Genomic DNA, 19400 nt, shown 5'->3' on the forward strand with positions numbered 1-19400 from the left:
ACTTACAGTTCCTTTCATCGATCTCCAGAAAACGATTACAGAGTTGCAGTTCCCTTGACCAGTCTGGCTCTGGCATATGTTGCATTACCCAACAACGATGATACCACGTCCCATAAGACTTGGGGTTTACACGTAAACAGCTCTCTAGGAAGGACAGCTCTCCCACATAAAGAATGCGTATCTCCTCTTCTGACCTAACAGGTAGAAATGGAAAAACATCTAGAAAACACATCTGTCTTCTGCTATGATCCTGTTTATATCCATTGTTTTAAAATAGACATTATGATGATCCTGTGCTTTGTAATTTTCAGGGCTTATAGTACCAGTTTGCTCACATGTGTTGCTCTATTTATCGATCAGGGAAAAGCTAATTACTAAGCACTTCAGGCCATCTTCTAGATTGTAAGCTCTAACGAGCAGGGCCCTTTGATCCCTCTTGTATTGAATTGTATTGTAACTGTACTGTCTTCCCTGATGTTGTAAAGCGCTGCGCAAACTGTTGGCGCTATATAAATCCTGTATAATAACATAATAATAATAATAAGGCATTATTAAGCAGTGCTGGATGCCTGGAAGGTGAATTGACAGACCTCAGCATAATCACATGGGGGGAAGAAGGTGAAAGTCCATAGGCTTGTATGAAATACAATCTGATCAACTTTGCTCTGGCAGGTTAATAGAGGGGCAGGAAGCTCATGGCAATTATGGGTGGTGGAGGGAATCAAGTCAGGGGGGATTTTCAGCAATCCCCCTGAGGAAGACACCTGATCCCTGTGTCGACACGCGTTGGGGAGGGGACAGAGCGGTGTAAACAACCGCAGCATTGCTAGGATGAGCAGCTGCGGATAAACCAACAAACGTATGGCCTCATTTGGGTTATATACAGATCTGTGTGTTACAGAGTGGTGCGCTACAATCACCTTTAATGTGCGAGTACCCTGATCAATATTTAAAATAAATGTGGTTTAAACAATAAAGCACCATGTAGCTTTTCTTTATATATGCACCAAGGATACAATCTTAGAACAGCTCAGGAAGCTGCAGAGTCTATACATCACAGAACCCAGGGGTGGTTCAACAGCGCTGTTTGACCAAACTTTACTGTACAGTCACACGCCGTGAGGCGAGGAGACTCACATAGGAGCACAAGGGAGCATGAGAGTGTTAGCACTTTGGATAAGTTTCGAGCACCATCACAAGGATCCATTTCAACTGAAAATCTTGAGGATATCGATTGATGGACTTTTATTATTAAGCACTTTAGTGCACATATGGGATAGAACATAAAATAAGTTTGCAGATTGTGCAATTATATCTATTGTATATTTTGTTAGTACATTAGCCCTTTATGCATGTTTGGAATGGAATCATATTGTACTATACACTTGGTCAATTAATATTGAGTACTGGATATTTATTATTGCACACATTCACAGGAAGTATTTAAATGCAGAGCATAGCGCAGCACACAAGTTTTTTTTTTTAAATGTTTGTGTTCAGCTTCTTTTTTTGTATTTGCATTCTGATTACTAGCTAAGGGCAGCAGAAATGGTTTTACTTTTCTAAAGTGCATAAAAGGAGTCAAGGAGACAGACAACCTTTGCCATTTACCTTTCAGTGCCAAGTGCAAGGAAGACTTCTCGTCTCAAGTTCCATAGGGAAGCAAAGTCTGGGTTTAATGCCAATATTTGAGCTGTTAGTTCCAGTGCTTCTTTATCCAACTGCCCAGCTTCACGCTGCAGGAAATAACCAGTGCATAAGAGTGAGCTCAGGGGATGACAAAAACCAAGAGAAAAAAACTATATGCAGCCGTTTTAAAAAATGCCATAGTTTTAAAATGTGCTCATGTGAATTTTAAAGTGATTGTACAGGTAAAAAAACATGTTACTTACCTACTCTGTGCAATAGTTTTGCACAGATCAGCCCAGATCCTCTGAGGTCCCCCGCTAGTACTCCTGGCTCCTCTCCTCACTTGCTTTGGGGGCACTCGTACGGGCTCAATCCTTAGCTGATCTCTGTGTGTCCATCGGCACACACAGCCTCTGCCCACCCACCACTCTCTCCTCACAGCCTGTGATTGAAAGCAGCAGGAGCCAAAGGCTTCCACTGCTGCCTCCATGTCCAGTGATTAGAGAGAAAGGAGAGAGCCGCTGCTCGTCAGGCACCATGTTGGATTAAGATGGGGCTCGGGTAACTATTTGGGGGGGGGGGGCTGAACATCAAAGGTTTTTTTTACCTTAAAGGAGAAGTCCAGCCTGAGCTTGTTTGTCTGGTATTCTCCTATGGGTCACAGAAGTGCAATTCATTTTGCACTCCTGTGACCCATTTTCAGCAGAGAGCGGCCTGAAGTCCGCTCTCTGCTGATGTCACTGGAATCAGTCCAGGCATCGTGTCATCACGACAATGAAGTCTGCCAGGTGCCTGGACTGATGCCTGTCTCAGCCTCACAGGGAGCAGCTGAGATGACCGCTCCCCGCCCCTCCACAGCTCAGCGCTACAGTGAGTGTGGGGAGGCAGAGCGGAGAGCTGTTGATTGACAGTCACCAGCTCTCTGCTCAGCGATCTGTGAGAACCAAGCCATCGGCGGTATTCGATGGCTCGGTTCTTAGTGCAGAGGCGGCGGGGGACAGATGCATCATCGGACGAATACTGCATCTACCTAGGTAAGTATAAATTGGCCAAAAAAAAACAAAAATAAAACACAATTCTCTTTTAAAAGAGAAGTTCAGGGGTTTAAAAAAAACAAACAAACTCACCTAGGTGGATGCAGCATCAATCTGAGCCCCACCCGCTCTGCAGTGAGAACTGTGCGCTCAAACACTGCTCATTTCTTCCATTCCACTCTGAGCAGAGAGCTGTGATTGTCTGTCAGCGGCTCTCTTCTCTACCCTCCAGCTCTTACTGGAATGCTGGGCGGTCCAGAGGGTGGGAGGGGCTGGCTCAGCCTCTCAGTGGATCGCTAAAAAGGCCAATCCAGGCTTCTGTGTGGCTCCCGACCATATGGTTGGCATCTTTTCAGAGCCTGGACTGGCTCTGTGATGTCAGCCGACAAAACAAACTGTCAGCTCTCGAACTGAACTGCATTCCTATGATCCATAGGAGAAGTATGGCTAAAAAAGCTTAATGCACAGAAAGTATTAAGGTAAAAAAAAAATGTCTGTCTTTACAACCCCTTTGAAGGGGTTGTAAAGGTAAAAAAAAAAAAAAAAAAAAATCCTAAATAGCTTCCTTTACCTTAGTGCAGTCCGCCTTTACTTGCCTCATCCTTCGATTTTGCTTTTAAATGTCCTTATTTTCAACAACTACACGCGCACCAAGACGAAATGGAGAACAGACTCCGCCGCTGTAACTTGCGCTTTATTGGGATACCGGAGCGCACAGAAGGCAGAGACCCAGCAGAATACTTGGAACAATTGCTGATTAGAATATATGGGAGAGAGGAGTTCTCCGCCATGTTTGCGGTGGAGAGGGAACACAGGATCCCAGCGAAACCACCTCCTGAAGGGGCCCCTCCCCGCACATTTATTGCTAAGTTCCTGAACTTTCGTGACAGGGATAAAATCATGAGATTGTCCCGGGAGAAGGGGAATATGCGGGTGGAGAATGTCCAGGTAGCAGTGTTCCCGGACTTCTCTACAGAAGTGCAGAAGAAGAGGTCTCAATTTCAAGATGTGAAACGTCGCCTGCGTGTGTTGCATTTAAAATATGCCATGCTATTTCCAGCCAAACTGCGAGTGGAGGAAGATGGACGTGTACTATTTTTTGAAACCCCAGCAGCAGCAGCTGAATGGTTGGACCGGAAAGGGAGACAGGAGTGAGGCCTGCTATGGAAAACTTGTGAGTAACACACGGGGGGGTCGGGGATAGACTGCACGTGGTGAGGAGGAAGGCAAAACCCCCCCCCCCCCTATCCTGTATAAAGTTTTGCAAATGGAACTTGCTGCTGAATAATAAGTGGCCCATAGACTGAGACATTGCTCTTAGATTGTCCCTCATCCCCCATTCCGGGGGGAGGGGGAGTTAAAATGGTTTTGTTTTATGGGATCTTGGACTTGGGGCCCGGGGAATAGTGTGGGACTGCATCGGGGATGGCCTGAGATCTGGTGTTGAACCCCTCCGGGGATCCGGGGGGAGGGAGGGCTGGAAGCCCCTTTTCAGATATGTTTTTATGCCGCAGTGGACAAGACAAGGATCCTGCAACAGTATACTAAAGCGGTGGGGACGGTACAGAGCACAGGTTCTGGAGAGCCAGAGGAGCAAATGAACAATACAATTTGGGATATGTTATGTTTTCCCAGTATCGAATCCACGCATTGCTCAGTGAACAATCGTCCCGTTAGACGAGTGTATAATGGTCTAGCCATGATACACACAGGACCTAAGAACCGTGCCTCCAGTCAGATTTATCTGCTGGAAGAAGTATTCTTTCTCTTTTTCATATGGGTTCTGTTGGTTTGGGAATGTATGCTCACACCATGTTGGGGAGGTGCTGGGCTGGGTGGGGGGTGGGGAGTTAAGAAAGACCAGGGCCACTGTTTGGACTCTGAACGGTTGTTGTATTGGAGTATGTGGTTTATAGTTGGGATATGGCAAAGTAAATATGTTAAAACAGGAAAATGGGATATCCAAAGATTCATGAAAGATACACAGGTGGATGGGATTGTTGTGCTGCAGATCCGACCCTGTAAGCTAATTTTCATGGTACCATGACCTCTATTAAATTTCTAACGTGGAATGTGAGGGGGGTGAGAAACAAAATTAAGCGTACGGCGGCCCTAGCATATCTTAAAGCGCAAAAAGCGAACATTATTGCCTTAACAGAAACGCACGTTACCGGTCATTTACAGTCTGCACTGAAGCGCCCGTGGATTGGATGGGCCTATCATAGTACCCATTCCAGTTTCTCCAGGGGAGTCTCATTGCTAGTGTCAAAGGCCACCCCTTTTGAATTACTTACACTGGAGTCGGATCAGCAGGGGAAGTATTTATTTCTATATGTACGTATAGGGGGAATGCATATGTTGCTGATAGCATGTTATATCCCTCCTCCATACAGCTCCGAAGTCGTCACGCAGGGGTTGGCATTTATGGCTAAGCACCCGACGGTGCCGGCTGTGTGGATGGGGGATTTCAATATGGTCATGGACCCTAGCCTGGATAGACCAGAAATGCCGGGAGGACATGTGGGGCCCCCCGGTCTGACCAGAATGGGACGTCTGATGAAAGAATTTGCGGTTGTGGATGTGTGGAGACAAAGGAACCCCAAGAGTAGGGCTTATACATGCCATTCAACCAGCCATGCTACTATGTCTCGCATTGATTACGTGTTGGTCTCGGCAACCCTGCTGCCGAGGGTGGGGGGGGCCGGGTTTGCTCCTAGGGCTCTGTCCGACCACTCGCCATGTTGGGTACAGGTATCAATGCCAGACAAGGCCCCTGTGAGGGGGTGGAGGCTCAACCCCTTTTGGTTGACAGCCCTGACTGACCATGAGAGCATAGAGAGGGAATTACAGTTTATACTTCCGGAGGGCCAGGGTTACACAGATATTAATTCCCGATGGGATACGTTCAAGACTCAGGCGAGTAAAGTACTAGACATTAGGATACGCAGGCTTAAACAGACCTCCAAAGTAGTTATGAATAGTGCAGAAGGCGCGCTGCAGGATCTTGAGACTGGTTTTAATAATCAGCCCACTATAGAGAATTTGACCAAGGTAAGAATGCAGACCAGGATGGTAACGCAGCTACATATGGAGAAGGCCAAACAGCGTATATTTTTCAGTAAGGCAAGAATTTATGAGCATGGGGAGAAAGCAGGGAAGATGTTGGCGTATTTGGCACACCTAGAGGATAGGCTGCCAGTGGTGGTCTCACTGAAAGAGCCGGACGGCTCGATTGTTGCGGACCCCCCAGTGGTGGCTGATAGGTTCAGACATTTTTATGAGGAACTATACAGATCTCAATGTACACACACGCCACAGGAAATACAAGCCTATTTGCACACACTGCAATTTTCAAAGCTGAGCCGGGTACAAGTGCAGATGCTGGAAGCCCCAATTACCACCCAGGATATAGCCACGGCGTTATCGCAATTGGCCAAGTCCAAGGCTCCTGGTCTAGACGGCCTCCCGCTAGAGTTTTATACTACGTACTCAGAAACACTAATCCCCAGATTGAGGGCATTATACCTTTCTATATTTGAATTGGGAACCCTCCCCTCCTCTATGCAGGAAGCACAGATAATTGTTCTTCCTAAACCGGGCAAGGATCATCACTACCCAGAATCTTATAGGCCAATATCTTTACTTCCGGTGGACATTAAAATCTTAGCCAAGATACTGGCATCTAGATTGAATTCGGTGATACTATCACTGATTCATGGGGACCAAACGGGGTTTATGCCAGGGAAGAACACAGCAATGAACATCAGGAGGCTATTTATGAACATTCAAGCGCAGCATGACAATGTAGGAACCCGGGTGGTAGTTGCTTTGGATACAGCCAAGGCATTCGATTCAGTCGAGTGGCTGTACCTGTGGGAATGTCTGAAATGCTATGGATTTGGCCCGCGATTCATTAAATGGGTGCAGTTACTCTACCAGACCCCCAAGGCAAGGGTGTTCGTGAATGGGTGGCTATCAGAACAGATTTCCCTGGAGAGAGGTACGAGACAGGGATGCCCCCTGTCTCCGCTGTTATACGCGCTGGCGGCGGAGCCATTGGCGATTGCCATCAGACATAGCTCGGAGGTGGTGGGACTCAGGAAGGGAGACACCTGGGAAAAGATCGGCCTGTATGCGGATGACACAATTCTATATCTGGAGGACCAGGGCCCCTCATTAAGAGCGGCACTGAATATTATAGAAGAGGTAGGGAGATTCTCAGGCTTACGGATCAATTGGGATAAATCCAAAATTCTCCCTCTGGATCAGTTCCCCCCCCCCCGCAGTGTCGCATGACTTACCACTACAGAGAGTGGCTGAAGTGAAATACTTAGGGGTAATGGTCACAAGGAATCTTAGAGATTATGTCCCTCTGAATGTGGATCCGCTATTTGCGGTGGTTAAAGCTAGAACACAGGCATGGGCGAAATTACCACTAGGGGTGATGGGACGAATAAACTTGATCAAGATGATCCTACTGCCCAAAATCCTATACATGGTATGGCATGCTCCCCTTTATATACCCCTTAAGACTTTTAAACAACTGGAAGCTATCTTAAATTCTTTTGTGTGGGGAGCAGGCAGGCATAAGCTGGCATGGAGTATACTGCAAAATCCGAACACAGAAGGGGGGTGTTCACTCCCGGATTTGCAGGATTATTACATAGCGTCGCAATTGTCGCATTTCTACTATTTTAACACGTCAGAGTCGCAGAGGTATAGGTCCCTAGTCTGTAATAAGCCGGGTAGCCCTTTACACACTCCTATACAGGCAATCTTTAGAAGAGGTCATGGAGGATGCAGGACCACCAGATTTGGGGCGGAAATGCTAGCGCACCATCAAAAGGTATGGGATGTTGGCCTTAAAAAACAAGGAGAGAGTCACATACATACACATACCCCGCTGTGGAAAAATAGTTCCCTGCCAGAGTTAGACACGGTCCCAGATTCAGGGGTATGGGCTGCGTATGGGATACTGTATCTCTCCCAGGTCATGTTGGACACGGGCCCAAAGCCATACAATAGTCTCAGGGAGGAATTTTCTCTTCCGCCGCAACTCCACTTTAGATACTTGCAACTCAGGCACGCACTTAGAGCCCAGCTGGGCCCAACCGGTATAGATGTGAGTGCCCCACAGGTGTTGGATGTGATTTTTGGGAGGGAATCCACTGGGCTCACGTCCAACTGTTACTATGTCATTAGGAGACGTAGGACTAGCAAGATAGCGCAGACAGCCAAATTAAAGTGGGAGAGAGACGTAGGCCCCATAGAGGACACGGAATGGGAAGAGGTGCTGGAGGGGGTTAAAGCTGCGTCCCCTAAGCTGTCAGACAGGTTAACCCAACTGTATATACTACACCAGGCATACATCACACCACAGAGAGTGGCGAAGTTTCGGACCAATAGGAGCCCTAGGTGTCCCATGTGCGCGGTTGAGGAGGGGTCTTTCTACCATATGATGTGGCACTGTTCGGATGTACAAGCATACTGGCTGCAGGTGACTCAATTTCTACATGATAACATGGGATCCCCGGTGGGAATGGACCCAAAGTTGTGTTTGTTGGGACTGTTGCCCGATGTGGATATAGAAAAGTACCAAGCAATCTTTATGAATGAAACGTTATTCCTGGCTAGGAAGGCAGTGGCCAAGGTATGGATGCAAACGGAGGCGCCGACGCTGAGGGATTGGAAAAAGGATGTAAATGCTATTCTCCCTTACAGGAAAATGATTTATACACATAGAGGGAGACCGCAAAAATTTTCTCAAGTATGGGACAGGTGGCTGGAAGATGGTGAAACATGCACAGTTTGAGTACAGAGGCGTCAAAGCATGGGGTGTGAATGAGAGGGGAAGGACGGGGGGGAAGCCATTTGGGACCTAGCAGATGTACGATCCATACAGAAGGTCCTTTTGTTGTTTTTTTTTTATGTACAGGGTCGGAACGTATATCTCTGTATGCTCATGCCGGGGGATACACCTGTTGAAGGGAATGGAGTAGATTTGGATAACCATAATTGTTTTTGCCAAAGAATGTATGGGGAATGTTGACCCATTGTTACAAATACTTGTGTACCTGTTTATACATTTTAATAAACTTGGATTTTTTGGAAAAAAATAAAAAATGTCCTTATTTCTTCTGAGAATTCCTCACTTCCTGTTCTTCTGTCTGTAACTACACGCAGTAATGCAAGGCTTTCTCCCTGGTGTGGAGTGTCGTGCTCGCCCCCCTCTCTTGGACTACAGGAGAGTCAGGATGCTCTCTACGTTGCAGATAGAGAAAGGAGCTGTGTGTTAGTGGGTGACCTGACTCTCCTGTAGTCCAAGGGAGGGGGGCGAGCACGACACTCCACACCAGGGAGAAAGCCTTGCATTATGGTATGTAGTTACAGACAGAAGAACAGGAAGTGAGGATTTCTCAGAAGAAATAAAGAAATTTAAAAGCAAAATCGAAGGATGAGGTAAGTGAAGGAGGACTGCACTAAGGTAAAGGAAGCTATTTAGGGAAAAAAAAAATTGTACCTTTACAACCACTTGAAGGCATGCACATTGCTATGTTAAAATAGATACAGTACTGATCGTAGGTATAATACCCATGCTGGAAAAAACACAATGGGGCCGATTAACTAAAATTGGAGAATGCAAAATCTGGTGCAGCTGGGAATGGTAGCCAATCAGTTTCTAACTTCAGCTTGTTCAATTCAACATTGGCAGCACTAGAAGCCACTGGCTGCTGCTGCTGCTGCTAATGAAATCCTGTAACGAGGAAGCGGGGGCCAGGGCTGGGCTATGCTGTGTGTTTCTGTAGACACGCACAGCCTGGCCAGGTAGCGTATCCACATGTGTACCCCCCATAGAAAGTGTCTTGCTATGGGGGTACACAGAGAAGAAGAGGAGTGGAGAGCAATATGATCCTTGTACAGAGCAGGCGAGAATAACATCTTTTTGTATTTTAGGTAAGGAAAAATAGAGACTTTATCACTTTAAGCTGCCCTACTCTGCAAGCTTTATGTCATCACTGTTGCAACATAGTAAAAGCACAACTCTAGATAAAAAAAATAAACTTTTAATGAAGTTGTGAAATGTAAAAATGAAAGCAGAACGCCAGTCAATAATAACAAGATAAAAGGGAATAGCCCATTTAAAAAATGGATAAAATAACAAAACCTGCTTTTGCTGCAAAATTTACAATCAGTCCACAGTACTTTGTTTTCGGCCACTACAGTAAGTGTTCTCTGTTTAATATCATTTTAGCACCAGTGTATATGAACCCTAATAATTACAAAACAGTAAAGGTTCCTACCTTGTTGAATGCAGCCTGAGTGGCACTCACATACAGCTCTAGCTTCTTTTCTCTCTCTTTCCGTTTCGCCTCCTGCTGTTCCAGCGTAGTCTTAACTTTAACTCGCCCATGCTGGAAATAAAGGTTCAGCTGTGGTTTGTTCAATAAACAAAGCTTAAAGCATTTGTTTCCCCCAACATTTCATATTCCTGATATGTGCCTGCGAGAAAATATCCTGGTCTCTTTGTATCAATTCCTTTGTGTAAAATCCCTGGTGTTTCTTGTCAGTCCCTCTACTTTCCTATTAAAAACTGACCATACTAGGCAGGAGAATAAACCATGGTTAGTGCCCTAGCTGTGTTGGGAACTCAGCCTGCTCTCCTACAATGATAAGAATTGTCCTGTCATGCTCCCACCCTACACAGCATTTCATAAGGAAGATCAGTGTACTGTTGCTTCTCCTCCCCCAGCTCTTATGCAGCTGAGAACAGAGGGAATGTAATCACTTATAATAAAGGGAAAAAAGGTATTTATAAAGTTTAATTCTATACACGTTTTGCCTTTCATTTCTATTTTAAACTGAATGGATTGTTTTACAAGTTGATCGCTTACAATCACTTTAACTGATTATACAGTATTAAAAGAAAATGTGTAGTATGTTTTTTACTGAAATATATACATGCTTATATATTATATTTTCATATGTACCAGGTGGCATGTTACACAGAACTGGGGTAGCATGGACTGCATCAACGAAATACTGCCTCACTAAGTACAGAAGGCAAAACTATTTTACTAAGAACCTAAGATAACCCATTATTTGATCCAGCCAAGAAAAGTGAGGAATATTCTTTCCAAAAATAAACACACTGGCCCGGATTCAGAAAGAAGAAGTTACGACGATGTATCTTCAGATACGCCGTCGTAACTCCGAATGCGGGCCGTCGCAACTCAGCGCCTGATTCATAGAATCAGATACGCCTCACAGTTGCCTAGATACGAGCGGCGTAAGTCTCATACGCCGTCGTATCTTAGGGTGCATATTTACGCTGGCCGCTAGGTGGCGCTTTCGTTGATTTCCATGTTGAATATGCAAATTAGGTAGATACGCCGATTCAGAAACGTATGTCCACCTGGCGCATTTTTTTACGTTGTTTACGCAAGGCTTTTTCCGCCGTAAAGTTACCCCTGCTCTATGAGGCGTACCCAGTGTTAAGTATGGATGTCGGGCCAGCGTCGAATTTTGCGTAAGTCGTACGCGAATAGGGCTGTGCCTGAGTTACGTTCACGTCTAAAGCATTGACTATTTGCAGCGTAATTTGGAGCATGCGCACTAGGATATTTTCACAGACGGCGCATGCGCCGTTCGTTAAGAGCGTCAATTACGTGGGGTCACGGCTAATTAGCATACAACCAGCCTATTTTGAATTACGCCGGCCAATATACGCTACGGCGCCGTAACGCTACGGCGCAAGTTCTTTCTGAATACAGGACTTGCCTCTCAAGGTTACGGCGGCGTAGCGTATATGAGATACGCTACGCCCGCCTAAAGATAGGCAGATGTTTCTAAATCCGGGCCACAGAGATGTAAGTGGAGCTTTTACATACCATTTTGTTTCAGGACTTACAGACTTTCAGTAGACCTGCAAAAGATCAAGAAATTCAACGTGGCTTAGTGGAGGTCAATAAAATATGTGTGTAGACATTTACAGAAATCTAACCCTGCCATTCAGTATTCCAAATTTGGCCAGCCTTAGTTTTGTGTACTTTGGGTAAACCAAACTGTAGCAAAAGGTAACCATTGATTTAAAAATAAAATGGATTGAAATAAACACAGAACCATGCAATAAAAGTAAATACGCAAATATATTTAAGTAAGAACAAAAAATTAAACCTAGCAGTGTAACCTGCTTATTATATATAGATAGTTTATCCAAGTCTACTACAGCACTGAATTGCAGGGTAGGAAAATAGCTGGAAACTTCCACCGTCGCAATAAAGAAAGCTTTATACCAGTGCAAAATGGCCCTGCCAAGTTGGGGGAAATTTAAAAAAAATACACAAAGTATTTAGAAGACGCGATGAGCCATTAAATTTTTTTACTTTGGATGCGGCTGGTCTTTATAACATTTACAATTTTACCGATAGTACACATCCCATTAACCCCAGTCTACTCCTAATTGATATTACAGTTTCCAGAAGATTCAAGTGGTTTCCCTAAGGTTATTTATACTCTCATAAACATAGTGCCAATACCCCCACACCCTTGGGTAGCCCGATGCTGAAAGGCAGAATTTATTAGGCATGAATCCCACTCAATGGCTGTATGAAAGCTTAAAGGTGTTGTAAAAGGTAAACATTTTTTCCCCTAAATAGCTTCCTTTACCTTAGTGTAGTCCTCCTTCACTTACCTCATCCTTTGATTTTGCTTTTAAATGTCCTTATTTCTTCTGAGAAACCCTCACTTCCTGTTTTTCTGTCTGTAACTCCACACAGTAATGCAAGGCTTTCTCTCTGGTGTGGAGTGTCGTGCTTGCCCCCTCCCTTGGAATACAGGGGAGTCAGGATGCCCACTAACACACAGCTCCTATCTCTATCTGCAACGTAGAGAGCGTCCTGACTCTCCTGTAGTCCAAGGGAGGGCGCGAGCACGACACTCCACACCAGGGAGAAAGCCTTGCATTACTGTGTGGAGTTACAGACAGAACAACGGGAAGTGAGGATTTCTCAGAAGAAATAAGGACATGCACTAAGAGCCGGTTCACACAGGGGCGACCTGGGATCCGACTTCAGGTCACCCCTAGCCGCCTCAAGTCGCGCTGCATGAAGAAATTAATGTAAGTGAATGGAGCCATCTTGCTCCAGCTTGAAAAAAGGTTCCTGTACTACTTCAATCGGACTTGTAGGCAACTTGTACCCATTGATTTCAATGGAAGTCGCCTCCAAGTCGGATCCCCGTTCACAGTGAGGCAACTTTACAGGAAGTCGCCCCAGTGTGAACCTGTTCTAAGGCAAGGCCCTCCCTCCCACAGGGAAACTCCACGCCAAATTTTAAATAAAAAAACGGCGTGGGTTCCCCCTCCAAGAGCATACCAGGCCCTTAGGTCCTGTATGGATTTCAAGGGGAACCCCTTATGCCGAAAAAACGGCGTGGGGGTCCCCCCCAAATCCATACCAGACCCTTATCCGAGCACGCAGACCGGCCGGTCAGGAAAGGGGTGAGGACGAGCAAGCGCCCCCCCCTCCTGAGCCGTACCAGGCGGCATGCCCTCAACATGGGGGGGTGGGTGCTTTGGGGCGGGGGGGGCGCCCTGCGGAAAAGTTGGAAGACCCCTTGAAGTCGGAAGAAGACCCCCCGAAGTCGGAAGAAGGGAGAAGACCGGGCCCCCGCTGGTAAAAGAGCTGAAAGAAGACAGAGGTGGTGCCGGCAGAAGGGAAAAGTCGGAAGACCCCCGAAGTCGGAAAAAGACCCCCGGAGCTGCCTAATAAACTACTTAAAAAAACCTGTGTAGTGTTTTTTTATTGACATTTTTCTTCCACCAGGTGAATGGGTTGGGGTACGATGTACCCCATACTCATTCACATATGGTGGGGGGATGGGATCTGGGGGCTCCCAGATTCCAATAAGCCCCCCGCACGCAGACCCAACAGCCAGGGTTGTCAGGAAGAGGCCCTTGTCCCCATCAACATGGGGGCAAGGTGCTCTGGGGTGGGAGGGACGCAGTTACAATGCATTACAAAGCATTAGTTACAATGTTTCCTGTTAAAAACTTGGTAGACTGCCCGAATATTTTCTTTTGACAGCTGAGAAGTCTCTCCACTTGTTATATGAAAGAATCGGCAAACTCTGCATTGGAGATCGTCGGGGGGGGGGGGGGTTGAAATGAGATCACGATTTTTTACCAATTAATTGTGCAGCTCTACTTAGCAGTGGTATGGCACTCCAATTTCCATTTCTGCTGCATTATACATTTCCCAGTGTTCAGCTTTTAAGGTAAATTTCACAGAAAGTATTTAACTTAGAGGAAAAGGCAGTTTTTTTTAATTGTGTGTATATATATATATATACACGTGTGTGTGTGTGTGTGTGTGTGTGTGTGTGTGTGTGTGTAATTATATATATATATATATATATATATATATATATATATATATATATATATATATATATATATAAAATATACCAGCTTCTCTGAAAATAAATAATAATAATGATATTATTATTATTATTATTATTAAACAAATACAAACAAATATAGTTTTTCTCTATGAAAAGAACATCTAACCATGCACATCATTTTGATGAGAGATTTGATGTGACAAGCATAAGGTTATCCTTTTTCAAACCTATACAATGCATTGATAAAGAAAACTGGTAAATGATAATACAGATCCACTGTACCTTACAGCAGATCAGAGCAGTGTCCTTCAGACAGCACACTTCAACATTACAAATCCAGCGACCCTCCTGGCTTGGTGTATCTATAACTGGAATCAATTCCTTTCTCTTCCAGAGCCAAGCCTCGATATTAGTTCCTCTACTGGGCTCTTTCTAAACCAAGCCTCATTCTGAGTTACTTTGTGGCGCTCTTCCAGAACCAAGCCTCATTATGAGTTACTTTGTGGCTCTCTTCCAGAACCAAGCCTCATTCTGAGCTCCTCTGCTTGCCATGTGATTGCAATCCTCTAAATTCTGTTTGGGGGACTTTAAAGTGACCCTGTCACTATAGAGTCACTTCAATACCATAACATACTGTACCTGTCAAACAAATGTGTGTATGTATATTAGGGCTGCACGATTCTGGTCAAAATGAGAATCACGATTCTTTTGCTTAGACTAAAGATCACGATTCTCTCACGATTCTCAAAAACTGAATGCCAGAACACCCCTTTCCTTTGGACAGGACAGAAGGAGCCGGCCGGGTGGCTTCTAATAGGAATTGAGCTGCAGCTCCGCCCACCCCCGCCCCTTCCCACGTCATTACACTCACAGACAGACATCAGTGGGGCGGGAGGTGGGCAGTGCTGCAGCTCAATTCCTATTAGCAGCCACCCGGCCGGCTCCTCCCGTCCTGTCCACTCTGCACTGAGCAATTCCTATTGCTTGGTCTACAATAAAATGGCGGCCGTCCGAGACATTGTCTCCGCCCGGCCGCGGACCTCTAGCGGCGTCAGCGTCGAATAATCAGGGTCCCTGAATAATGACTCTGCGTGGAACCAGCTGTGAAAAAGCAGAATCGCGGGTCATCCCGCGGGGAGATCGTGGACGGGGAGAATCGAAATCGCGATTCTCTCCGCGATTAATCGTGCAGCTCTAGTATATTATATATATATATATATATATACAGTGAGGAAAATAAGTATTTGAACACCCTGCTATTTTGCAAGTTCTCCCACTTGGAAATCATGGAGGGGTCTGAAATTGTCATCGTAGGTGCATGTCCACTGTGAGAGACATAATCAAAAAAAAAATTCCAGAAATCACAATTTATGATTTTTTAACTATTTATTTGTATGATACAGCTGCAAATAAGTATTTGAACACCTGTCTATCAGCTAGAATTCTGACCCTCAAAGACCTGTTAGTCTGCCTTTAAAATGTCCACCTCCACTCCATTTATTATCCTAAATTAGATGCACCTGTTTGAGGTCATTAGCTGCATAAAGACACCTGTCCACCCCATACAATCAGTAAGAATCCAACTACTAACATGGCCAAGACCAAAGAGCTGTCCAAAGACACTAAAGAGAGAGACAAAATTGTACACCTCCACAAGGCTGGAAAGGGCTACGGGGAAATTGCCAAGCAGCTTGGTGAAAAAAGGTCCACTGTTGGAGCAATCATTAGAAAATGGAAGAAGCTAAACATGACTGTCAATCTCCCTCGGACTGGGGCTCCATGCAAAATCTCACCTCGTGGGGTCTCAATGATCCTAAGAAAGGTGAGAAATCAGCCCAGGACTACACGGGAGGAGCTGGTCAATGACCTGAAAAGAGCTGGGACCACCGTTTCCAAGGTTACTGTTGGTAATACACTAAGACGTCATGGTTTGAAATCATGCATGGCACGGAAGGTTCCCCTGCTTAAACCAGCACATGTCAAGGCCCGTCTTAAGTTTGCCAATGACCATTTGGATGATCCAGAGGAGTCATGGGAGAAAGTCATGTGGTCAGATGAGACCAAAATATAACTTTTTGGTCATAATTCCACTAACCGTGTTTGGAGGAAGAAGAATGATGAGTACCATCCCAAGAACAACATCCCTACTGTGAAGCATGGGGGTGGTAGCATCATGCTTTGGGGGTGTTTTTCTGCACATGGGACAGGGCGACTGCGCTGTATTAAGGAGAGGATGACCGGGGCCATGTATTGCGAGATTTTGGGCAACAACCTCCTTCCCTCAGTAAGAGCTTTGAAGATGGGTCGAGGCTGGGTCTTCCAACATGACAATGACCCGAAGCACACAGCCAGGATAACCAAGGAGTGGCTCTGTAAGAAGCATATCAAGGTTCTGGCGTGGCCTAGCCAGTCTCCAGACCTAAACCCAATAGAGAATCTTTGGAGGGAGCTCAAACTCCGTGTTTCTCAGCGACAGCCCAGAAACCTGACTGATCTAGAGAAGATCTGTGTGGAGGAGTGGGCCAAAATCCCTCCTCCAGTGTGTGCAAACCTGGTGAAAAACTACAAGAAACGTTTGACCTCTGTAATTGCAAACAAAGGCTACTGTACCAAATATTAACATTGATTTTCTCAGGTGCTCAAATACTTATTTGCAGCTGTATCATACAAATACATAGTTTAAAAAAATCATACATTGTGATTTCTGGATTTTTTTTTTTTTGATTATGTCTCTCACAGTGGACATGCACCTACGATAACAATTTCAGACCCCTCCATGATTTCCAAGTGAGAGAACTTGCAAAATAGCAGGGTGTTCAAATACTTATTTTCATCACTGTGTGTGTGTGTATATATATATATATATATTAGGGTTGTCCCGATACCGATACCAGTATCGGTATCGGGACCGATACCGAGTATTTGCGGGAGTACTCGTACTCCCGCAAATACTCCCGATACCTAAATAGAATACTTGCCGTCGCCGCCGCCGTATCTCGCAAATCCGCCGCTGCCGCGTTAATCACCGTGCGGCGAACATTACAGGCACCTTTAGTTTGAATAGCTGTTTTGCCCGCTGCGCTGTGTATAGACACTCCCCCTTGGACGGATCTGTCCACTCCCGAGCAAGGGGGAGTGTCCTTTACACAGCGTGAAAGCTGCCTGTAATGTTCGCCGCACCGTTGCGCCTGTGAAAGCTGAGGGGCAGAGAAGATAAGGGGAGAGAGCCGGGACGAGGAGAGAGCCGGGACGAGGAGAGAGCCGGCCGGAAGTGCCACATGATCGGTGCCGGTGGATGATGAGATGGAACAAGCCCTGCATGTACTTTAACTACGGCGGGCTTGCCGCTCCCCCCTCCTCCTGGGCGCTCGGGGATCTGGTGTACAAGGTCAGGCAGATTAAAGTAATCACCCGCCGCTGACACAAGTACAATCAATGAAAGCACAGGCAGCCTGCACCCAGTCACAATAGATAAAACATTGACTGGCTTTTAATAGTGCATTGCACTGTGTACAGAGGGGGAACTGAAATGTGTGTGTGTGGAGGGGGGGGGACAGACATGCAGGGGGGTACTAATATGTGTGTGTGGGGGGGGGCAGATATGTGTGTGTGGGGGGGGCAGACGTGCAGGGGGTACTGATGTGTATATGTGTAGTGGGGGACAGACAGACGTGCAGGGGGTACTGATGTGGGGGGGGGCAGACAGATGCACAGAGGAGTTCTGGTATGTGTGGGGGGGGGGCAGATGTGCAGGGGGTGACAGATGTGCAGGGGGTGACAAATATGTATGTGGGGGGCAGATGTGCAGGGGGTGACAGATGTGTGTGTGTGGGGGGGCAGATGTGAAGGGGGTGACAGATGTGTGTGTGTGTGGGGGGGGCAGATGTGCAGGGGGTGACAGATATGTGTGTGGGGGCAGATGTGCAGGGGGTGACAGATATATGTGTGGGGGGGACAGACGTGCAAGGGGGTACTGATATGTGTGTGTGTGGGGCAGCTGTGCATGGGGTACTGATATGTGTGGGGGGGGGACAGACAGATGTGCGAGGGAGGCGGTGGCATCATCATTAGGTATGGGGGACATGGCTGCATATGTTTGGGGACATGGCTGGATATATGTAGGGGGACATGGCTGCAATATGTGGGGGGACATGGCTGCATTTGTGGACACATGTAAAAATAGGTATCGGTATTCGGTATCGGCGAGTACATAAAAAAAAGTATCGGTACTTGTACTCGGTCCTAAAAAAGTGGTATCGGGACAACCCTAATATATATATATTGTTGAGAGTTATTAAATGTTTACATTACATCTGACAGTTTTAAAATGAGCCACCAGAGCATCACTATATCTTTCTTGCTGCAACTATTCTGTGCTTTCTTTTCTGGCGAGTCGAGTACACACTCCCCCGCTACATGCTGTGGTTTCTCCCGCTGCCTTGTTCCCACTACAGGACGTACAAGCCCATTGGAAGGAACCTCGGTGTACAGAAGGGCAAAGCCTCGTACACGCGATCAGATTTCTGACAACAAATGTGTGATGGCAGGGTTTTGTCCGAAAATCAGACTGTTTGTACGCTCCATCGGACAATTGCTGTCGGATCTTCCGACAACAAATGTTTTATGGCATGCTTTAAAACTGTCCAACAACAAATGTGTGTTGTCGGATTTTTGTCTCTTCTGGGTTGTGCCCCCTGTGATGATGTGAATGTGTGATATGTACACACACCTCTTGTATACGTGTAATTGTGGGGTCTCGGCTGCTTATGATTAGCCTAGTACAGTGACAGTTTTCTTACAGGATAGCTCAGGTGGGTTCCGATAGGGATCCACACACCACTGAGATCATCCCTGTTGTTTACTAATCGATTATTCCTATCAGAAGAGAAATCAATTGTTTATCAAAGTTATTATAAGACTGCCCATACAGGTTACAATCTGACCACCACACAATCTCTTTACTATCAACCTAAAGCTCACCAAACAAGTTACATTCTGATTGTACAATCTCCTTCAGATCGACCAACACCTATGTACTGCAAGGACTTGTTTGATTGAGTACACGTTGATTTGATAAATTAGGTAGGTCCTCACATTACACAGTTTTCGGAGCTCTGAAGTTGACTGCATAGAGATTTTATGGTCAGATTCTATTGGATCCAAAGGAAATTATACTAATTGTAACGTGTATGGTGATCTTAAAGGGGTTGTAAAGGTTTGTTTTTTAATTTTTAAATAGGTTCCTTTAAGCTAGTGCATTGTTGGTTCACTTACCTTTTCCTTCCATTTCCCTTCTAAGGGCCAGATTCAGGTACAAATGCGGCGGCGTAACGTATG

General features: G+C 45.8%; 1 protein-coding gene across 1 annotated transcript in view; it reads right to left on the reverse strand.

Moving 5' to 3' along the window:
* Positions 1-19400, reverse strand: part of RABGGTA (Rab geranylgeranyltransferase subunit alpha) — a 65879-nt gene that overhangs the window by 43277 nt on the left and 3202 nt on the right. The window contains exons 2-5 of the mRNA XM_040354773.1: positions 11552-11586; positions 9965-10075; positions 1612-1736; positions 7-194 (exon numbers count right to left, since the gene is read on the reverse strand). Coding sequence (XP_040210707.1) covers positions 7-194; positions 1612-1736; positions 9965-10075; positions 11552-11554 — 427 coding nt within the window. The 5' untranslated portion in view covers positions 11555-11586. The remainder of the gene's footprint in view (positions 1-6; positions 195-1611; positions 1737-9964; positions 10076-11551; positions 11587-19400) is intronic.

Source organism: Rana temporaria, chromosome 1 (genome assembly GCF_905171775.1).
Source record: "Rana temporaria chromosome 1, aRanTem1.1, whole genome shotgun sequence".
In the NCBI taxonomy this organism is placed as follows: Eukaryota; Metazoa; Chordata; class Amphibia; order Anura; family Ranidae; genus Rana; species Rana temporaria.